At 42.2% G+C, this 21,255-nt stretch overlaps 1 protein-coding gene across 1 annotated transcript; it reads right to left on the bottom strand.

The window, feature by feature from the left end:
- Positions 1-6,986: 6,986 nt before the first annotated feature.
- al (aristaless related homeobox) lies at positions 6,987-17,472 on the bottom strand. Its single transcript, XM_017148303.2, has 5 exons — positions 17,042-17,472; positions 9,818-10,203; positions 8,955-9,000; positions 8,165-8,433; positions 6,987-7,743 (listed from the first exon to the last, which is right to left on the bottom strand). The coding sequence occupies exons 2-5, from the start codon at positions 10,171-10,173 to the stop codon at positions 7,170-7,172; spliced, it is 1,245 nt and encodes a 414-aa protein (XP_017003792.2). The 5' UTR covers positions 10,174-10,203; positions 17,042-17,472; the 3' UTR covers positions 6,987-7,169.
- Between the last annotated feature and the right edge of the window lie 3,783 nt (positions 17,473-21,255).

Here is a 21,255-nt window from a genome sequence, read left to right as displayed (position 1 = left end):
AGTGAGTAAGTGACTGACTGACGCGTCTGATGGGAACACGCTGCCGAGTGTCGCACTTAATTTGTTAGTCCAGCTAATCAGCTAAGGCTTTGAGTAGCGATTTAATTTTATTACGATTGACTTAATTATTTTTTAGTTGAAAATATAATATTTTAATGCAGGTAGATGACGGATTTTTACACCAAAAAAAATGTGATATAAAACGATGATCGATTTGATGTTATGTGGTATCAATTTTGAATGGATATGCGTTCACCTCATTTCTATATGCCCGAAATGTAAGCAACAGTCCAGTTTGAATGTGTCTTTCTCTCTCCACATAGCTTCTTTCTCTCTTTTCGAAGCTTGAGAATCTCCGAGAGATAGATTACCAGAATTTTACCATGCGCATATCGATTTGACCGCGACGTGCTTTTTTTGTGTGTACAAATAATGTCAATTTTCCCCAGCTATCGTCATTCTTTGCCAAAACTTTTTTTTACATTAAATATTTAATATTTAAATCTAGTATTTAAAGCATATTTTTGTAACCTTGCTTACTTTTTGCTGATTTTTTTCCTTCCACCCTTTAAGTGCCATTACAGTTCCTTTTATAATTTTTATTTACCCAATTTAGTTTTCCCCTTTTTTCCGCTCGCTCGCTTAGTTGCTAAATGATTGCTGGGCCAGCTGCAGTTTGGCTCGAAAATTGCTAGACCAAACAAAAACCAAACTACTTAGCCGCACACTCGCCGCATCGGTAATTGAAAATCGATAATCTCTTTGAACCAGTTTGGTCTGCTGATCGCTGCCCCCCGGAATCCCCCGCTCCATGCTCCTGACCAACTTGCCAACTCGTGGATCCTCCAGCCATGTTGGCTTTTGTGTTACCCACAAAGAGAGAAAAAAAAGGTAACCGCAAATCGTCTGCAAATTGTAACCGCAGATGGAGGTGGATTTCTGGCGGGGATCTGGAAAGGTTCGGTTTTGGTTTCGGTTTTCGGAGGGAGGAGCAGGCAATTGCGATTGATTTTAGCACGCTTAATGGTTATTGGCTTAGCTATGGCTGGATCAGGAACCCGCACTCCAACTCCAACTGATGATGCATCTCCTCCCCTCCTCGGATGGGTAATAATCCTCTGCTGCTGCTGCTGCCACACCATAAATTACAAATAATTCGATTTACACAAGATTTTCACTCTTAATGGCCGAAAATGGGCCCCGGCCGTGAAAATAATGATGAAAACAAACAAAACTTAATAAGATTTTAAGCGATCTGCCTGGGGGTAATTGCCTCCATCCTCTTGGCTGATTGAAAAATCAGGCAAATAGCGTAGGAATGGCTACAAAATGTGACCAGTACTCTTGGCCAGCGATGCAGAGTCACCTCGTTGCCACATTTGCCACATTAAGCCATTAAAGTTTTCGGCCAGGAGCAGCCTTCTGCTCTCGCTCTTGTCACCCAAATGCCTGGGATGCCCGACTAAATGGCAAATTAGTGAGCCGAGCGGGCTAAAAAGGCTAAGAAGGCAGGCTGGGCAGCTTCTTTTTTTGGGAGCCACGTCCAAATATGTCACCGAAAGTGCACAGCGAGAAATTGTTGTACTTTTGAGAGCAATATACAATTTTTATAGATGGTTTTACTTAGGTTTATTTCAAATTTACTTTTATTTTTATACCCTTGCAGAGGGTATTATGATTTCAGTCAGAAGTTTGCAACGCAGTGAAGGAGACGTTTCCGACCCCATAAAGTATATATATTCTTGATCAGCATCACTAGACGAGTCGATCTAGCCATGTCCGTCTGTCCGTCTGTCCGTCCGTCTGTCTGTCCGTCCGTCTGTCCGTCCGTTTCTACGCAAACTAGTCTCTCAGTTTTAAAGCTATCGGGATGAAACTTTCGTAAAAGTCGTATTTCTATTGCAGGTAGTATATATGTCGGAACCGACCGGATCGGACAACTATATCTTATAGCTCCCATAGGAAGGACCAAAAAAAAAAACGTAAAAAAATTCTAGCTCCGGTGTTTTTTGAAATTTTACCTTCTACTCTTCTAAACTCTTCTAAATTAAATGGAAATTAATGGGAAAAAGATTATATCTTTGTTGGTTTTTATCACATTTCCTTCTACTCTGGGATATGACTATTTTGAAATATTTCCGAATTTCGATTTTAATTTTTAAAAGATCGAACTACTATATCATATAGCTGTGATAGAAACGATCGAAAAATTAATGTAAAATAAAAAGAAATTTAACATTTTTGCGATTTGTAAATTAATAGAATGATCTGCAAGGGTATATAAGCTACGGCTTGCCGAAGCTAGCTTCCTTTCTTGATTTCAAACATTTCTGGAATTTGCGAGTATTTTTTTCTATTTGTTGTAGTTTCAGTTCCAGAATTTCTCTCAGTGCTTTTACGCAGCTGCTTGCTGCGTCCTATTTAATTTCACATTTCACATACATATTTTTATTATGCTGTTGCCGCTTGTCAGATTTTGCACCGTCGCATGCCGCGGATGCCTCGCCGAATGGCAATTTTAATTTGTGGCAAACTCGAATTATAATTCGCATTGCGACGTGGCCGTCGGCCGAGTTAATTACTGCTGCCCCAGCAATTATCGAAAGGCAACCGCTCCACTTATCGAGTATGCCATCAACGGCTTTTGTTTTGATCTCCGATAGTTGGGTCTCTTGTTTTCCATCTTTCTCAGACTCAGACCCCTTATAAAGCTGATCCAGCTGATTAGCCTAATCTAATCTTGCACGCTGCAACACCTACGACTTTAATCAGCTCATTATCGATCCTAATGCGTGGGTTTGGATCCCCAAATCACCCGAATCGCCCGAATCGGGTGGAATATGAATATGCTAATTCGCTTAAGCGATCCGATCTCTTTTACACATGTCGTTCGCAGATAAGCTAAGGAGGCGTAAAAAATGCCCGACCCGAGACTTTTATGTTTATTTAATTAGCGCATTCATTCCGTCTCCACTCGATTTGATTTGAATTATCAATTCCCTGCCCGCATGGGAATGGGTCAGTAGGATGTTATACATCGGACTATATATAGGATTTATGGAAAATATGTGGGAATATTTTATTCAATAACATTTGAAATTATTTTTAAATTTTAATCAAATGATCTTTAATTCCATCATAAGATGTTCAAGAAATAATAAGAATGTCAATGTAGATTTATGTATTTCAGATTACATAATGCATTTTTGCAACAGATTTTCAGAGTTAAGGGATTCTAAGTTCTAGATTTATATTTTGTAATATATTCAAAAGTAATATACGTATATTTTCCAGTATTTTCCTACTCATTTTACCTAGAAACTCTACTATTCAGGTCTCTCTCCTTTATATTTATTCCCTGAACTCGCCTTGCGTGCGAGGTGTGCCCGCGAAGTGTCTCGTGCTAAGTTGTTTCTGCTTCTGCTGCTGCTGTTCGGCTACCAATTGCAGCTGACCCTCCCCGGAATCCCTGGAACCTGAAGTGGTAGCCATGAGCAGAGATCCAGGCATCCGTATACCGAGACCAACTCCCTCCGAAGATGTCGATAAGGATCAATGTTTAGCTGGGCTACGTTTTAATATTGTCTTGGCCCCGGCACACGTTGCCGTGATTTGGGGCGGGTCTACGAAAAGTCGAAGAGGGTACTGGATTCTCCAGTACCAAGTCTCCAGGCCTGGTTCTTCACTTACAGCACAACAGCAACCGTTCCACCTTCTTGTTCGTTTATTTCTGTGTTCGCATCGCACTCATGATGACTCATCGCTTGTATGGATAATGTCCACTTTATATAGCTTTCCCGATTCTGTCTCTCTGTCTCCACATTCTCCCCGGGGTCTCTCCTCTGGCATTTCGTTTTCTTTTGGGTGGCTTCGAGTGCCTTGACTTTTGCTTGTCAATGCGCGACGTCTTTGATAACTAATTGCCACGGCGCCAAATGTTTCTCATCGTTTTCTTGTATTTCTTTTTGGGTTCCCAGTCGCTTTAGAGAAGTATAATAAAAGTCACATCGTTACCGTTTTGTCGGCGCTTATGAGGACGCAGGTCCCCAAAACAGCTCACCCCCTGATGATTTATATTCAAAAATGTAGCACTTCCCCCCATAAAAAAAAAACAGGAGAACTGAACAAGGAACAGTAGGAAAACAGAGCGTGAGCAATTATGCCAACAAGTTAATTAGAATCGAACAGCCCAAAGACCATTCGACATGCTCCAATTGGACAGCCAGTGGAATTGTTAGCTTCCTTGGCCCTCCTTCTCCATTCTCCAATCCACCGATCCGCGGAGTCTGCGTCAATTTAATTTATGCACCAGTCCCGAACTGCTGAAAAACACTGAATAATTTCAACTGAGCCATAAACAAGAGAAAGGAAGTTTACACAAGGAATAAAAGACACTGAATTTCTGTTAGTCAGCAGATACTGCACTTGGGGAAAATATCTTTAACACAGTGAATACCTTTAAGCTAGCTATAATTTTTATGTTATAACCCCAATGTCATTTACAATGTGATGAAGTGGTAAATGTTTTTGTCATCCAACATTTCGATAAGATGATTTCAAATCAGACTCCCATCTATCGCTGAGATTATCTCATCGCTGATCCCACTACAAATATATGCATATGTAACTGGATTTCTGGTTTCATTCACATGCCAACAGTTTTATGTTGGGCCGGCAGAAAGTTCGTTGCCTAAGTCTTTTGTTTGTCTCAATGAATTTATAATTTCTGGATCGATTCCCACCGCAAGCTATTGCCATAGCCCCAAACAAATGTTAGGCCCTGATTTTATGACCAATTTCATGAGTATTTATAAATATGTTTTTATATATGTGTATTTTTCAGGGCCAAATCCGCTTCCAATTCAAATTGAATTAAGATTTCTGCGAATTTTCATTACCATTAAGCCATTTCTGCGGTTGAATTACTCGTGAAAAATTGCAAACATTTTCATTTTCCATTTTCATTTCAGTCTTTTTTTGTTGTTGCCAAGTTTAATCAAAGTGGCGCTAATTAGTTTGAGTCGTTTGGATAATTGCAAATTAAACGCAAACTTAATTGCACCGACACACGAAACACACACACACATGAGCACCGAGGCAATTACATATCCAGCAGATACGAAAAAAGCAGCATTTTGTCTCGCAAGGCAACAAAATAATATATGGAGAAAGAAGGAAAATAAACAGGAAAAAAGTGCCCTGGTTCGTGGCTCGTGGAATTAACAATTAAGTTCGCGTTGAAGTTAAATTGAATTAAAACCAAACAAAAAAGGCACCTGAATCGAATGTTTCTGTGCAAATTTGCTAACAAATTAATTGCCGTTGCTAAAATAGAATAGAAATGTTAGACAAATAGCTGGCGTGCACTACGAGAAAAAATGTAATTATTCTTATAAATATACGTTAGGGAAGTGGAAATTCAGCAAGAGCTAGAAATTAATTCAAATGTTTATTATCGTTAATAGAACAACTGTAATTTAATAAATAATGTTAATAATTTATAGATATAGTCCACACAAAAAATATACACTGGGATCAAATCGATATGTGCATGGTAAATTTATGTTTTTAATTCGCATATCGTTTTTACAATGCAATACTTGAAAAATTGGTATTAAATAATATTTTACTCTTAATTTTTTCCTTCTGTAATCAAAAAACTAAGCTAATGGCCTATCAAATCGAAGGGTAGTAATTAAAATGCAGCCTCTTAATGTCAGCGTTAATTAGTCGCCTAATTAATGATTATTAATATGGTTGTTGAACCTCCCACTCCCCCCCGTTGGCTTGATTATTATGCAAATTAATTGTTTGGATCTTGCTCTTGGGTTCCTGGCTTCGCGTTCGCATTCTGCATTTGACGAACTCATTGAAATGCATGAAATGTTGCCAGCCAGCGGAAGGGAGATGAAAAATATTATGCAGGCCCGTCGGTTAAACATGATTATCACAGTTCCACCTCATCGCAATTACCAGGCCATCGGAGGAGGAGTTCCCGTCATCCTCTCCATCTTCTTGCCTTTTCGCTTCCCCGTTTTAGAGCGAACAAAAAACGAACGGTTGACCAAAAAATCTGGTAATCGAATTAGGCAACTTCGTGTTTTATAAATGTTATCATAAATATTCCATTTTATTAATTACCGCGCATAATTCACCAACAAGAATCGAAGAGAGACGGAGATTTCGATTTAGTGGCTGCCTCTCTCTCTCTGAATTTTTTGACTTTGAACTCGCCTTATTAACATACTTAATTTGCTTCTAAGTTATTCATAAATTTATATTTGTGGCACCCTCCCCCGGACAAGATGAGTGCCTTGTTTTTGTTTTTGACCACACCAACTCCTTTCTTCTCCATTCCGCCGCTGCTGCCCCTTCACTCGCTGATTTATGGGAAGACCACTGATTAATGGCAGCTCCGAGTCTCCGGATCCGACTCGAAATCGTTCCGTACTCCCAAGATCTGGTCGGACTGGCTGTGATTCAGTTTCTGGGTTGGCTGAGAGCTCAGACTTCCCCTTCTCTTCGGTGTCCGTTGTTCCAAGTAGGTGTTGTTACGCACATTATAAAGGGGCTTTTGTCCATTAGGCCTCGGCTTATGGATAATTTGTGGGAATTACCGGACAAAAACACAAAGAGATGATGAAGAGCTAGGTGTTGTTTGGTCTGTTTCCATTGGAAGATTGGTTTGAACTTGGTTTTGTATTTATTTTGTATTTTGAATTTTGGGTCAGTCAAGTGTATGCATTTCTTTTCATTGGCAAAATAAGATTATTACTTTTACGATTTTGTAATGTTTTGAATGTAATTCAATTCATAGTCATATCATTTTTACATTGAATAATGTAAAATAAATATTAGAAATTTCATTTTTCCATTTCTCTCTCTTTGAAACTTTTATAGTAAAGTTTAAATATCCCCCGTTTGGCTTAATATCCAAAAGGCTATAGCCTTTCTTTAAATAGTTTCTAATTTTATCTGCACAAATCTTTTTACTTGTTGAATTTATTTGAAACTCCTTCTCAGAAACATACAATTGAATAACTTATTGGCTTAGGTCTACAGTGAACGGGCAATGTCTTTGCACTTGGGTTTGGGATATCCTTCCTGACCATCGTATCATCCATCTCATCCTCCTCCTCCCTGGAGCTCAGTTCCTTCTCCTCCTTCAGCTAGCTGACCACATCGTTGCCATGTCCATTCTGTCGCAGCAGCTCCAGCTTCAGTTCGTGCTCCCGGGCCTTCAGACGCAGTGCGGCAATGGACGAGGTGCGTCTGTCCTCGGGGGGCGTGGCAGCTCGGGGGGCGGGCGGCGGAGGAGCAGGCTGCTGGTGCGATGCGGGGGGTGGCGGGGGCAGCTGTCGCTGGGGGGAGTGCGACAAGGTCAGGGCCACCGGGGAAGTCTGAGTGGGCGACAGACACGGCGCCTGGTGGGTCAGGGCGATCCCCACCAGCTGCTGGGGCGACAGTTGAGCGGGCTGGACTCCCAGGGGCATTTGAGGAGGCGCCTGAGGGGGCGGCGGGTGCTGCTGATGCTGGGAGGCGTGGCCAGAGGCGGGCGAAGTGGGCGGCGAGGCGAGCAGGTGGTTGGGCGAGTGCAGATCGGGGGATCCCACCAGCAGGGCCGAAGGCTTTCCCAGGGGCGGTCCTCGCGGCACCGCCGTCATATTGGCCAGCAGCGATTGGAAGGAGCTCGAGGGCGAGTACATGCCTGCCATTCCGTGGGGCAGCATGTGGGGAGGAGCCCTGTAAGGATTACAAAAAAAAAAACATATAATTAATACAAATTTCTTAAGAAATAATTTTGTTTTTAGTACATTTCAATCTAAAAAAAAAGTTGGTATAAAAAAATATTTAAAATCAAATTTAAACTAAGAATTTTTAATTTAATGCATTCAAAAATTCTGCTTACATTTTAAGGAAGGGTGTAAGGATCAAATGGGGATACAAATAAAATGCCATCTAATAAGATAATTGAAAAACGATTTGGAATATATAAAATAAAATAATTCGAAAATTATCTTAGATTGAATGAATGTTAAAATCACAGAAATGCATTCCAACTGAAGCAAATATATAAATTAAGGAAAATTACAAATGCAATGTACTGCTTTACCTAAATACAACTTTAAGGCATAGTTTAGCATAACCCCTGGGGATTAGTCACCTCTGGAATTGGTTGAAGTAGCCCGACGGGATCATGGGCGCTGCGGAGAGGTGCGGGTAGCGGAAGGCGGCCAGGTTGGCGGCGTGTTGGGCGTCGAAGGGCTTGCGCAGCTGGAAGCCCAGGTGGGTGAAGGGATTGGGGGGCAGGGCGGCCCCCACCACCGTCTGCATGGTGGCGGCGCCGCTGGGCAGGTAGGGATTATACGGATGCGACTGGGGGCCGACCTTCTCCTGCTTGCGCCACTTGGCGCGCCGATTCTGGAACCAAACCTGGAAGGTAAGATCGGTAAGGAAGGCATCATGAGTTATGTGCTGCTGGCAGGCTACTGTATCTGCATCCTCTGGAGCAACCACTCCATAGGCTGTACTCCCAAAGCATCCAATTAATGGGCGTTGTTATTGAAAACGCCCCTTTAATTAGTTTTTAACATAACAATCTGAATACGGAGTCCGTACCAGGACGACGTCCACTGCTGATTGCACTCGGAATAGGAGCCGGAAAAAGCCGAAATGGATAGGCAAATAATGTTGTTTAGCATGAGCGGTAATTAAAAAGAAGCGGCGACTTCCCGGCCATAAACTGACCGGGCATGTAATGACTGGCACTAAAACAGAATTAAATGAATTTCTCCCTGCCGGCCGGCTGTCCGTCTGTCTGTCTAGTCCCGTGTCGATTTCATTAGTAGCGACATGCTCCATTATTTTTCAATTTTCAACATTGTTGGCTGCACGTGGGCCACGCGAATTAACCGCAAATCTGCGCAGCTTCGAGCCCTGAATTCTCCTCTTACCTGAATGCGCGCCTCGGTTAATCCAATTTTCATCGCCAGCTCCTCTCTGCAAGAGAAGATGAAAGAGAAACCTCGGTTAGCTAGGAAAAAACAGCAGCGAACTGGGGCAGGGTAATAAAAACGACCTTTCTATGCGATTCTCAAAACCTTTAGCTAGGTAAGCTAATTATTGCAAAAAGATGCACATATCATATCGTTGACCCGAGCTCACCTCTCATTCCAATCACTTAGAAGCTAATTGAAGCTTATACAGAAATCAAAGGTGATTTGATTTATTTGCTTAATTAATTGCTGAGCATTTAAATGAACCCGCAGCCTAATGAATTGAAAACTGCCAGCGATACGGCAAAAAAGTTGATCTAATTGTGGCCGTGCGATTGACTTTGTAAGCTCACTTTTTATTTCGGTTTTTGTTTGGGTCTCGGCTTATAGCTTTTTAGCTTCGTGCGGTCTCAATTAGCGTTCACTTTGGTTCCGTTCCTCGACTGAGAAGTGACTGACTTTTAATTTATGGCAATTACCGTGGCTGTCTTTCAACCACATTGCTGCATGCTAATTGCGATCGTTAGAGTTTCTTAGGGTTTCTTATTGCGGCTATCTCAGGAGGAGTCTCCATATAAACACTGCTGTGCTCCAAATAAGATCGATCGATCCACTCAGGGGGGTCGTCTCGTGTCTCGTTATGAGCATTATTATTATCACCTGTATCGGGGTATCGTAAAAACGTAAAAGCGGGGAATCGTCGACTTTCCAGCCTTTGTCGCGCCTCGATGAGCGATTTATGCAAATTTCTTTTCTTCTGGGCCACTCATTTCGTTCGGCCTTATATATTCTTATCGCATTTCGTCATATATGTTACTCACCTCGTAAACACGTCGGGATAATGGGTCCGGGAGAAGGCCTTCTCGAGCTCCTCGAGCTGAAAGCTGGTGAAGGTTGTGCGATAGCGCCGCTGCTTCCGCTTCGGGGCGTACTCGTCCGCCTCGCAGTCGCTGTTGCCGTCCGAAATGGGACTGTTGGTGCCGCCACTGGCCCCACTTGCTCCTCCCCCACCTCCGCTGGGAGCTCCTCCAGAGACCGACATGGAAACCGCTAGCGCTGCGCCGGCGGAGGCGGCCGACGATCCGGTTGAGCGGTCCACCAGCACTACGGCATCCGGGTGCGCTAGCTTGGCTTCTTGCGGTAGTTCCTCCAGCTTGATCTCCTCCGATATGCCCATAATCCAGGACGGGCGGTCTGATCTGGCGATCTGGAGAAATAAGTACAGATAAGTTAGTTACAAGTTCTATAATAATCCCAAGAAATCATCATCATAAATATTCCAGGAAAAACCACCTAATTATTTAAAAGTGTATAGCTTTGATTACATAAAGAATAGATATCCATAAAAATAAGCACACAAAATTGCATTTTAATAATAATATAACATTTTCTATACCTTTTTTTATATGTGAAAAAAGGGGTAGAGATATCTAGTTAGTCGCGCATTAGAAGCTCGTAATTCAATAAACGCTAAACGTGCAATTATCGTGCACTTTATTATGCCAATTTCCGTAATTTGCCATCTAGCCATGACCAAGTCATCGGTTGGGTCGGGACTCGCCGGTTGAGGTTAGCTGCGGTTACACTGGCCAACAGGGTTTAAGGTCTAGGGAGTGCCAGAATTTGCCGGAGAAAGGGAGTGGTGAAATAGCCATGAGAAAAGGTCAATGCAGACCAGGCCAAATCTGATTCCTAAACAAAAATACTCGGCTTTAATTGTTCTTATAATTTCCCATACCAATTAAGGTTAATAATAAATGGGTACAAACAGAATAAATAAAAAGAAATTTAATTTGCCATTACAAAATCTTTAAGGCATGATTTATTTGAATTCTAAAGGTGATATATTCTACTGGTAGCGAAAGTCGTTAAAAATGTATCTATGGCCAACATAAAATACTGATTTATTACTTTCTATTCCAGAAGCTCCGGGAGCTATTCCTACAGATATTTAAGTGCCAAATTTCGCTTAGACAAGTGCTTTTCTGCCTGCCTTGTGGGTTAGTTAGTCGGCTGACTCTTCTGCGGTCTCTGGAAGCGTGCCTTATGGTCATGGCTTCCACTTTATTTCCAGATTCATCTGCGAAACTGAGGTTTCCAACCTGCAGCTGCTGACGAACTTGCCTCAATGCAAATCGATGACCACAGCATGGGGCTGTCCGTCAGCTGATCTCTTCCATCAACACGTCTTCCGTCGGGGCGCTGAGTTGGGTTGGGTTTACTCTGGTATAGCAGCAGTAACAGCTTTCATGCCCAGATCGTTTGGAATTTTAATTAAATTGGGCGGCAACTTCATTTTCATCATCATCAACTCAACGGCTGCTCAGCGGAGGAGACCCGTGTCCAAGTGGCTTCTATCAGATCAAATTAATATCAGGTGCCAGTTTGGCCCCGGGTTTCTCTCTTTTACTCTTTTACTGACTTTGGTAATTCCATGTTTTGCTAATTAATATACGACGTCTTTTAATGACAACTAAATGGTTAGAGACGGCGTGTAACCTTCATCCTCTTCCCTCTATTCCATCTCTGAACTACAGAAGTCAGGGCCATACGTATACGTATATGTATCTCCAAAGTCCAGACCCTGTCCCATGCCCAAAACTCGGCTTGATTGATGGCCGCCGCTTCTGTTGACATCTCTACATATATCAAAATTGTCCAAATACCTTGTTAAATGGCAAATTAGTGTGGCGGTGATTGATTTAGTTGCATTCTTGCGCGGAATGAAGTTGCAACCGGCCGAACAATCGAAGCCAGAGGAGAGAAAATGTTCACTGGGAAATATTTATTGATGGGAGTTGGGTCTTTACTATATATATTAAATTTTTTAATATTTAAAACTTAATATAAAATTTAAAGGTATAGCAATCTCCTATAAAGGTGCCCAAAAGTATGCACTGAAAAAACATATTGCTGCATACTTTTAAACACCTTTATTTTGTATTGTATTAGTATTTTAACTTCAACTTAAAAAAGAGGTTGTAAGAAAAATATTTTTGGGGACCCAAAAATCACTGAAATCGTTGAAATCTCTTAAAAAAGGTTTTTAAATATTTTATGGCATACTTTTAGACACCTTTAATATAGTAGAGTTATCTCAAGAATCCCTTAATAATTTTAAAATATTTTAAAAGTGGTATGACATTTTCTAATAAAATACAAATATTTTTCCAAGTGCACTTGAACTGGTCCCTGAGGTTTTGCCAATGTCAGCCGGGTTCAGCTTGAGTGGCATCTTTCTTCACCTCGCCGGGGCATTCCGCATGAATCTTGCCTGCCAGTTGCGAACTCCAGTTCATAACTCATTTCTGGGCTCGATCATAACTTCGGTTATGAGTTGGGCTGTCAGTTTTCAATGTTGTCAACGAATTCCGCGCATTGACAGCTGACAAACTTAATTTGCGGACCGCAAATTATTAAATTAGCTGTACGAATTGCAATTATGCTACTAGTTACTAGTTTCCCCCCTGAGTTCATTATAAGACCCGCACTGATTAATTCATTGCATGTGAATGCGAATCCGAATGCGAATGCGAATGGGAACCGTGGAGCAGTTTAGAGCTATGTGGGGAATGTGTGCCGTTTGGCTTTGTTGTGGAGCCGCCTTATAATTGTATCCGCGTTACGACTTTATTATAGCCCAGGCAAAAGCAAGCAATCGAATGGGAATCCTCCTGGATCCGCTGATTGACGTTTCGCTGGGTAATTAAAAGGCAGAGACTTCGCTGGAAACTGTCAAGTTTTTGACGTCTGCCTACCGATTTGGCCTGGCTACGCGATGGTCGCATGGCTTCATTTAGTTTTCACTCACTTAAAAGTTGGCTGGCCAGCAACTAATCAAGTTAACGCTGCACTTGCTCTGCCCAAATCCAGATACCCGCTGCACTCCAGGAAGCCAGAGATTTGGATGGGATGGGTGTAGATGGGTGTGGATGGCTGTGGACTTTTGGCGGGGGCGATTTCGTGGCTAACATTTTGACACAACCTCTCGGCGTCTCTTGGCCCTCTTAGTCCCTGCATGCTAATCAGGCCGAGCGCCAGTTGGCAGTCCAAGTCCCATTCCGAATCTCAGAAAAAGTCTGAGTCCGAGTCTGAGTATGAGTCTGAGTCTGAGTCCGAGTCTGGCAACTTGTTTGCGGTTGCTTGTTCCGTTTAGAGATAAGCTCCATTAGTGTCTGGGGAAATATTTAAGAGCAACATTGTAGGCTGTGTGGGTTTCCTAGCCCAGCTCAGTCATAAAGACACTGGGAGAAAATCTATGGTTTATCTTCGGATAATTTAGCTGATAAATATAGATCTTATTATAAGTAACCCAGCAATAGTACGCATTTTCGAATTATTTTGGAATTTTGCTTATTTATTTTATGTTCCTATATCATACCGTTTTTGTTCTATTTTATTAGTAAAATTGATGTATGATTTATATAAATGTGTGAGAGAAGCGCTACAATTAAAATTACACAAAATTAAATCCCATAGACCTGACAAACCCCTCATTCTCCCAGTGCAGACATATGGAAAATGAAGAAATTAATTCGTAATGCGAAACAAGTGTACGGCGGTACTTCTATTCGGTTGTCCACTGTCCATTTCGTTGCTTTTGGGCCCACTGTCCCTTGTCCGCCGTCCGTTGTCGTCACTTCTGTCATCTCGATAAGCATCAATGTTCCTGCCCTGCCTGGCTGCTCTTTCCACAACTCAACTCAGCTGCAGTCTTCTCCTCGGAAGACTCGTCTTCAGCTGGCTCCTTCATGTTTGGTGTCGTTTTTATGGTTGCACTTTTGTGTTTTTAGCTCCTCCAGCTCCCGATCTTCCCGAAGCGATCCTCCTTCCTCGATTCTTAGTGTCTGGGGAACTGGCGAACTGGGGACTGTTGTGCTGGCATATTTCATTAAAAGCCAGAGGGACCAGAGGGATATGGCTTCAGGTAGAACAGCAAACAGAAGCTCTTTTCTGGCATTTTGTTAATGCGTCTCCGTCTCGGGTCTCTCCACTCTCTCCAGACCTTCTGAGTCTTCGGATTTCTGACTTCCAGACTCCAGGTTCCAGTTTCCAGTCTGGCCAGTATCTGGGATGCGTATTTATGGGTTTACATTAGGCTAAACCACTTTAGTCACACTTTGATGATCGGCATTGTAATTTTGAGCCCCCCGCCCTTGATAATGGCAAGCATTTTGGGTGGCTTAACTTTTGGCCCCGGGCGAAAGCTCACTGGTTGTCCCCTGAAAACCCCTCATACCGGTGTGTGGTCGAGTGTGTGGTCCCCCTGGGCAGTTGATGGATTGGCCAGGGACGTTCCCGCCTAATAGTTTCGGTTCGATAAGGTCAATTATTAATTTTCGACCAGATCTCGTGAGTCACCCAGAAATGCATAAAACCGATATCACAAGCAGCTGAGCCGCAGTGTTTATCCCATTTGAAGCTGCACCTGAGCTGCCCTCCGCTGGCTATTCGTTGTTGTTCGGTGTTCGTTGTTCGTTGTTGGGTTGTTTGTTTCTTGGCGCCGTCTTTTGGACCAGGTGCGATAAGGCAGCATTCTTGTTGTTGGCCAGGCGCCGTCATCATCGTCTTTCTCTTGTTTCTGGTGTTCTGTGGTGTTCGCTGTGGACCTCTAATGCACACACTCCCAATTATAATTAGTTTATTCATATCCTGTGTCGAAGCTGCTGCCTCATTTGTTGTTCCTTTGCTGCAATCTTAATTCAATTTACTGCCTATCAGTCGGAGTCGCATCGAATTGGAAAGTGCTCTACCTTTAAAAGGTAGGGTGCCAGGAAAAATACCCATCCTACTTAATCTTTAAGAACTCCATACTTTGTTGAAAAAAATTAAAAAGTTTAGTTACTATTTTCATATTTCCATAATATCATAATAAGTAAAATGCATATCTTTGGTCGGATAGCTTCTGCTAGAAATAACATTACCCCTAGACTGTGTAATAAAACTTTATTAGCTTGCAGCCAAATGGATTTCGAGCTCTTCAAGGGCATTTGAGCTTCGCTCCCAGGTAGCGAAATTCACCTGTGGCCACCCTAATGGAGGAGATTGCTGGGACGGTAGCCCTAAGGTAGTCTTGGGTTCAAATTGTGACTCAGAATCGGAATCAGAGGCAGAGTCAGAAAGTCAGAGACTCGAGACCCAGAAGACAGAAGACCAAGATGTTGAATGGTGATGCTGTACAAGCTTAGTCCATGTTGGTGATGTTGATGCGGGGCCAATTACTCATAAAATGCATGTTAAGAACAGCAGTCGCAGGGAGGAGGGTTCTGGAGGGGATCGGGGGATTGGACAACTGTTGCCCGACGCCATCTCCATCGCCGTCTGTTCCGCTCTGCCCTTTGTCATTGTCTTGTGTGGTTTGATAAGCGAATCCGAGGCAGACGGTGGGCAATTTGAGGACGACGGCGACGTTAATTTCTCATGTTTGCATGTTCCATTTAGTGAGGGGATCGGAATGGGATGGGATTGGGGCCAGGATTTAATGAAGCACATCTCAATGGGCCCTGGCGCCATCTTCCCGCTGGACGGAGATTCATCTCCGGGGGTGTGTTGTTATTAACCATCACCAATCAGCCATCACCCAACAGCCATCAACCCTTCAAAAGACAGCGCCCCAAATTGGAAGCTGTCGAGCAATCAAACAACTTCGAATCGAATCAAATCAAATCAAATCAGAGTTCGTGTTCAGATAGCTGCCAAAAAATTCGGTTGTATATCTAAGAGATACCGAAACGGTATCTGGAGTATATGGCAACAGGTTTTAATTGTATGTTGGCGTAATTGAATTGAACTGCCAGTGGGAACTGGAGAACATATTTTAATTTTAGGGAGCCCCAAAAAACCCAGGAAAACCAGGCCAATCTTATCGGATCTCTTTGGTGCTATCTATTGGGAAAGATGATATAGATACTCTGCTGTTTGCGTCACAAAAGTCGTTTAAATTTGTGCTGACAAGTCACATGCGTTATGGGTATTAATTAAATCAGTTGGCCAAGTGCCCAAGATTAACTTCGGGATACCATGGGTGGGTTCCCGGTTTTCTTCGGGGTTTATCTGCACCCACATATCTATCAAATATAGTATATTTGTGTTGTTTTCCATGAGCTATGAGCTCGAGGCCCTCTTGACGACGTCAAGAAGCTAAGTGGTCAGGGGCTTTTGACACGATTATCGGCGATTGATAGCCGCGGCCAGTTAATTTCATTTACTCTGAAGGTGTAGGTACACATGGGTACAAGCGAAGACTATGAACCCCCTCCGAAAGTAGGAAAAACATCAGCTAGACAAAACGTGATTTATTGGCACTGACTGCGCCGCTGACAATTTGTACTCTTTAATGGTGTTTAATTAAACCCAATCAGCGATAAACTTATCGAGCTATCAGCATGAGGCAAAGGCAAAGGCAAAGTCTTCTGCCCCCCAAAAATTGAGTTAATCAAATTCTTATTCTACAGCGATGATGCGATTGGGCTTGATATTTGTCTGATTTGATATGTCCAGGTGGGAAATTAATCAAATTTAATGATATTTAATTTTCGTTATTCTTTTTGTTTTTCCCCCCTTAAGCTGATTGGCATATGATTAGACAGGGGAATTATGAAATAAATTTATGGGTTATACTTGTAATATTTGTCAATCATGCTGAGAAGTAGGTTAGGCTCAAGGTGTGATTTTAGATATGTGTAAATGAAGAGTAGGTCGGACACTGCAGGGTTTTGGAACTGATCTTAAAAGGGTCACAAAAGTGTTTTTAATCAGTAGGAGGGATAGCATAGAAAATAAAGTGATGATTTCATTGAAAAAGAGATACAGCAATATTGTCAATAGAAAACTGTTTAACCAAGTAATTTTAAGACTCAGAAAAGTAATTCTAGAACTAGCCTTTATACTACAAATTTCCATTGTTTTGCATTTTTCTAAAAGTTGTTGGATTAGATTAATAGATTTGAAACCGCTATAAATTATTACCAATAATTGATGAATGGTTGTTTTAGCGTCAATAAAAAGTTGAAAATATCATACTTATAAAATTGTTATAGACTTACCTTCTTTTTTTCCTATTTGTTTCAAGTTCTATCTACGGGTAGTATAGTTGTAATTCTGGGTGACCCCTTCAGAATTGGCAATATCTTCTAATTGGTTTATTCTTGCTGTCTCTGTCTTCACCGGCTTTATTAGCCCTCTAGATTTCACACCAGACCGTAACACTTGCCGACGGTCTTTTGTCCACTTTGCCGATAAACCAGAAATCAGAGGTCTTAACTGTTCACTTGGATAGCGGTATAAGGGGTATAACTATGGGTACAACTATTGTGCCAAGGCCGCCGACCCTTTGTCACGACTTTACGCACTCTTCTACGAAAATAACGATATATTTCCAATCGAATCGAACTCGAAATGGGAACCGAACGCGACGTGATGACCGGGCTGTTCCAGAGCCGCCAGCGAACTACACGGTGAGCGGTTGGCGCGCCGGTGAAAACTCAGGTGGGTCTCTGAACGACTGACAACCGGTTGGAGTTTGTTGTTTTCCCATAGAGCGTGATGTTGCGAGAGTGGTTTTGGCTTCTACCGGCTGTTGTAGTGCCACAGAGCGAGAGGGAGCGATGCGATCGGAGCGTGTCGATCGATCGTCGCAGGTGTCGCCGCAGGTGAGGCGGCAGGTGAGCGGGAGGCGGACTCCGCCCCTTTCCGGTGCTCCGGCCTATGGGAGAGCAGCACTCAGTAATGGCGGAGGTTCTCTCTACCCCTCTCTATCGCTCCTATCGCCCTCTCTGTCGCGCTGCCGCTTCGATTGGGCGTAATTGAATAAGCCCCGCACAAAGTGCAATAAATTTGATTAGCAAAATGGAAATTTATTTGCCCCCCAGCTCGACGCGTTTCTTCCTCTCGGTTGCCATAGATGCGTTTCGTTTGCGGCTCATAAATTAAATAATTTAGCCAAGACATATGGGGAATGAATGGAGTTGGGAATGGGATTTAGACCCGGCCATATAGACCGAGTGTTAAAGGCCTCGTTAATGACTTTGTTGGCTTTATTGGATGATTGCCGGACCGTAGTCCGTTTTGTTTACCTTTCGGAGTTGGGGTGTCAAGTGAGGAAATGCAATGACCCATGGAAAGAAAGGGGTTAACGAGAGAGCTTCGCAGATGACTCTAGTTAAATTTTTTGAGGGAAAATTACATAGCTCTTACCCTGTTTTTTCCCATTAAATTCCCTGACTACGTTTTTAACTCATTGTAATTTAATGTAATTAATTCAATGAAAACTGTCCACCGCTGATGATGAAAAAAACCAAACTCAATCCCGGTCTTGCCATTTAAAAAACAGACCTAACAGATTCCATTCCTTGATAACTACTTCATTAGGCCTGATATAAGCGGGCCTTATACAACGACAGCTCTCCATTCCGTTGGCATTTTGCACTGGAAGCTGAGCCCCCTCCCCCAACCTCCAACCTCCATTTGCTGCCCAATTTGCTCTCGTATCGCAAGGCAATAAATAAAGTGTTAATGGCAATTGCATACAAATAGTTTGGTGTTGCCATTATATTGCCATATTATCCCATTGTCGGGCCTTAACAAGAAGTAAACAATGCGACGCTCTCCGAGTTCCATTCGAGATCGGAACAGGGATCGCAATTGGAGAATCGGAGTTGGAGTTGCAGTTTGAGCCCGCTGCACTGCAGCCAATTTCACGCTTCATTTACAGGCGAAATGCAAACAAAAGACCGGCGACCGTCGACCGACGACCGTCGAGGAGTGACCATTTGGCCGACGGGTTCAATGGACAGCGAACAGAGACCGGGATCGGGATCGGAATAGGGAATACCAGGTATCTCTCGTCCCCATGTGGCCGTGTCAATCAGCTCGTCGCGCAAGGTGTGCACTTGTTATACCCAGTGTTTTGGAAATGGAAAGGTATGTAAGGTAACATTCTACACAGCGTAAAGGAACATAGGGTGGAATATACATTTCATTAGGAAATATATATTTTTTAACATAATGGCATTATAACAGTATTCATTGAATGTGAAATTGAATTGAAATGTATTATTATTTTTTTTGTAATTTCTTAATAATTAATCATTTCGAAGTGAAAGGACTATAAATAAAGTTATTTATCAATAAGGTGGGGTTCTCCCCATAATAATTATAATTTTAAAGTATAAATAAATATTTTAAACAGTAAGGAGTATAAATTATCAAATTAATCAACTTAACATTTCAGTACATCCAAAAATAGTTCTGAAAATACTCAAATACGAGGTATTCATTAGTCAATAAATATCCACGTCATCATTCTTTCCCGTTTTGGACTTAATTCGGGTCCACTCTAGGCTTTAGTCCAGCTCCGATCGCTCCACAGCGAAAAAGAGACAGGGACAGCGATAGAGACTCAAAGTGAGAGAGTCGCGCATGCGCGCACGTCCTAATGTAATTATTATCTCAACAATTGAATTTCCGGTCCCGACTTCAACTTGTATACTCTGCAGTTGTGTAGCTACAGTCTGCATCCACTCCTGCACATGGGACAGATGTCGCGCAAAACGTTACAAATGTGCACTTAATTGCGCAATTAAATAATTTTATTTCTGCTCCGCGTTTTTCTTTTTTCCTTCTTTTTCCCCGGCAAGTCGCTCGATAGCAAACAAATTGCAGCCAAGTGGCCAAGTCTTTCTTGGCCGGCTATCCCTATCGGCCGTCCGAGGTGTCTTATTCATTATGGCCATTATGCAGCTTAGATAGAAGCATTTACCATTTACCAGTTGCCATTTGCCAGCTGGGAGAATGAATTCGATATGAGGGGCCGACTTCCATTAGCTAAGCAAAGCCCCAGACCTCCTCATCCGAAGATGGTATCCTTTAATCGTATTAAATGTAGTCTCAATTAGGGTTTACTTATTATAAATTTTATAGAGATGATTTTCGCCATTCCATAAATGTAAGACCATATTTTACAGAAATATTTAAGTGATATGCAACTCTTTTTTATTAATTTAGATCAATACAATAAATTGACATTCTTTAATCTTTAGGGTGAACCTCTGATAATAAACCTTTTTGTTTCAGATATGGTTTTCCAAAATTTCCAAAAATATAAAACTTATATGGTTATAACCACGTAAGGCTCTATAACTTTTAATTATCTATATTTTATGTGATCGAAATTTTAGGCAGAAATTGTCACTTGTGTTCACAAGTATGATAACAAAACGGTATTGTTAAAGCTTTTTAAATAAGTTATCAATATTTTACATTTTTCTTACAAAATTGCCTGTTCCACCAACTAAGTTTTCCTTCTGACACCGCTCTTTATTCAAACTCCGAGCAATTTGTGTGATTATTATTTATGGAATTTACCCAAAAAAGTTACCCAATTACAGCCATTACTTCGACATAGATTTCCCTCGCCCAGCCAACGAGAAAACTCAAGTCAGTGAAAATGGTGTAGCAAACGCGAACGCAACTGTAAACGATACCAAATTATATTTAATTACGTGCGATTAGTTAGGGTTACTGGAGTCGCGCGATGAAATGTCGGCGATAAGGCCGCGTCCCCGTCACCTGGCCCATAAATAGTACACCCAACTACCGAACTACCCAACTATTCCCGATCCCAGGGCCCCATGGCATTAATTCAATTACAAATGGCTGCGGCTGACTCGGTGAGCAGGGCGTGTGACATAATCACCCAACAAAACGGTGGCTATATTGTATACGTATATATATAATACCAGGTATAGCTGCTTGGCCCTCCCCCACGATCATTATTTGGTAATTTGATACGACGATTTGTCTTGCTTTCGTTAGTTTCGTGGCGACATTGCATTTTCACTCAATTGTCGTGTAGGCCCGAAATTTCTGTTCACTTGGGCGGAAGCGCGTTATTAACTGGTTTATGCAACCCAAAATCGCCAGATTTCCAGCCAACGATAAGGCCCCTCTGCTTGGCTGATTATGTATATACCACGTAGTCGCTCACATTCCCGGCCAATAAGCAGTCGGCAATTAAAACGAAAGCGAAGTAATTTCATTTGTTCGTAAATCTAATTGTGGAAACTCTCTCATGGCCCCGGTGCTTTTCCCCCCTTTCTGCAAAATAAAATAAAAATGTGAAATGCTTTGGTAATTAGTGCGTGTACCGACTACTGGTCTTAATTGCCCCCCAATCGCCCCTCGCCTGAAATCCCCCTTTTCGTTTTATTTCGAACGTTTTGTTGAATTTGGCAAAACAAAAAATGCATATTTTGGATAA

Source organism: Drosophila takahashii, chromosome 2L (assembly GCF_030179915.1).
Source record: "Drosophila takahashii strain IR98-3 E-12201 chromosome 2L, DtakHiC1v2, whole genome shotgun sequence".
In the NCBI taxonomy this organism is placed as follows: Eukaryota; Metazoa; Arthropoda; class Insecta; order Diptera; family Drosophilidae; genus Drosophila; species Drosophila takahashii.
Note: the sequence above shows the minus strand (reverse complement) of the source record. Positions and strands in the feature narration are given on the sequence as shown.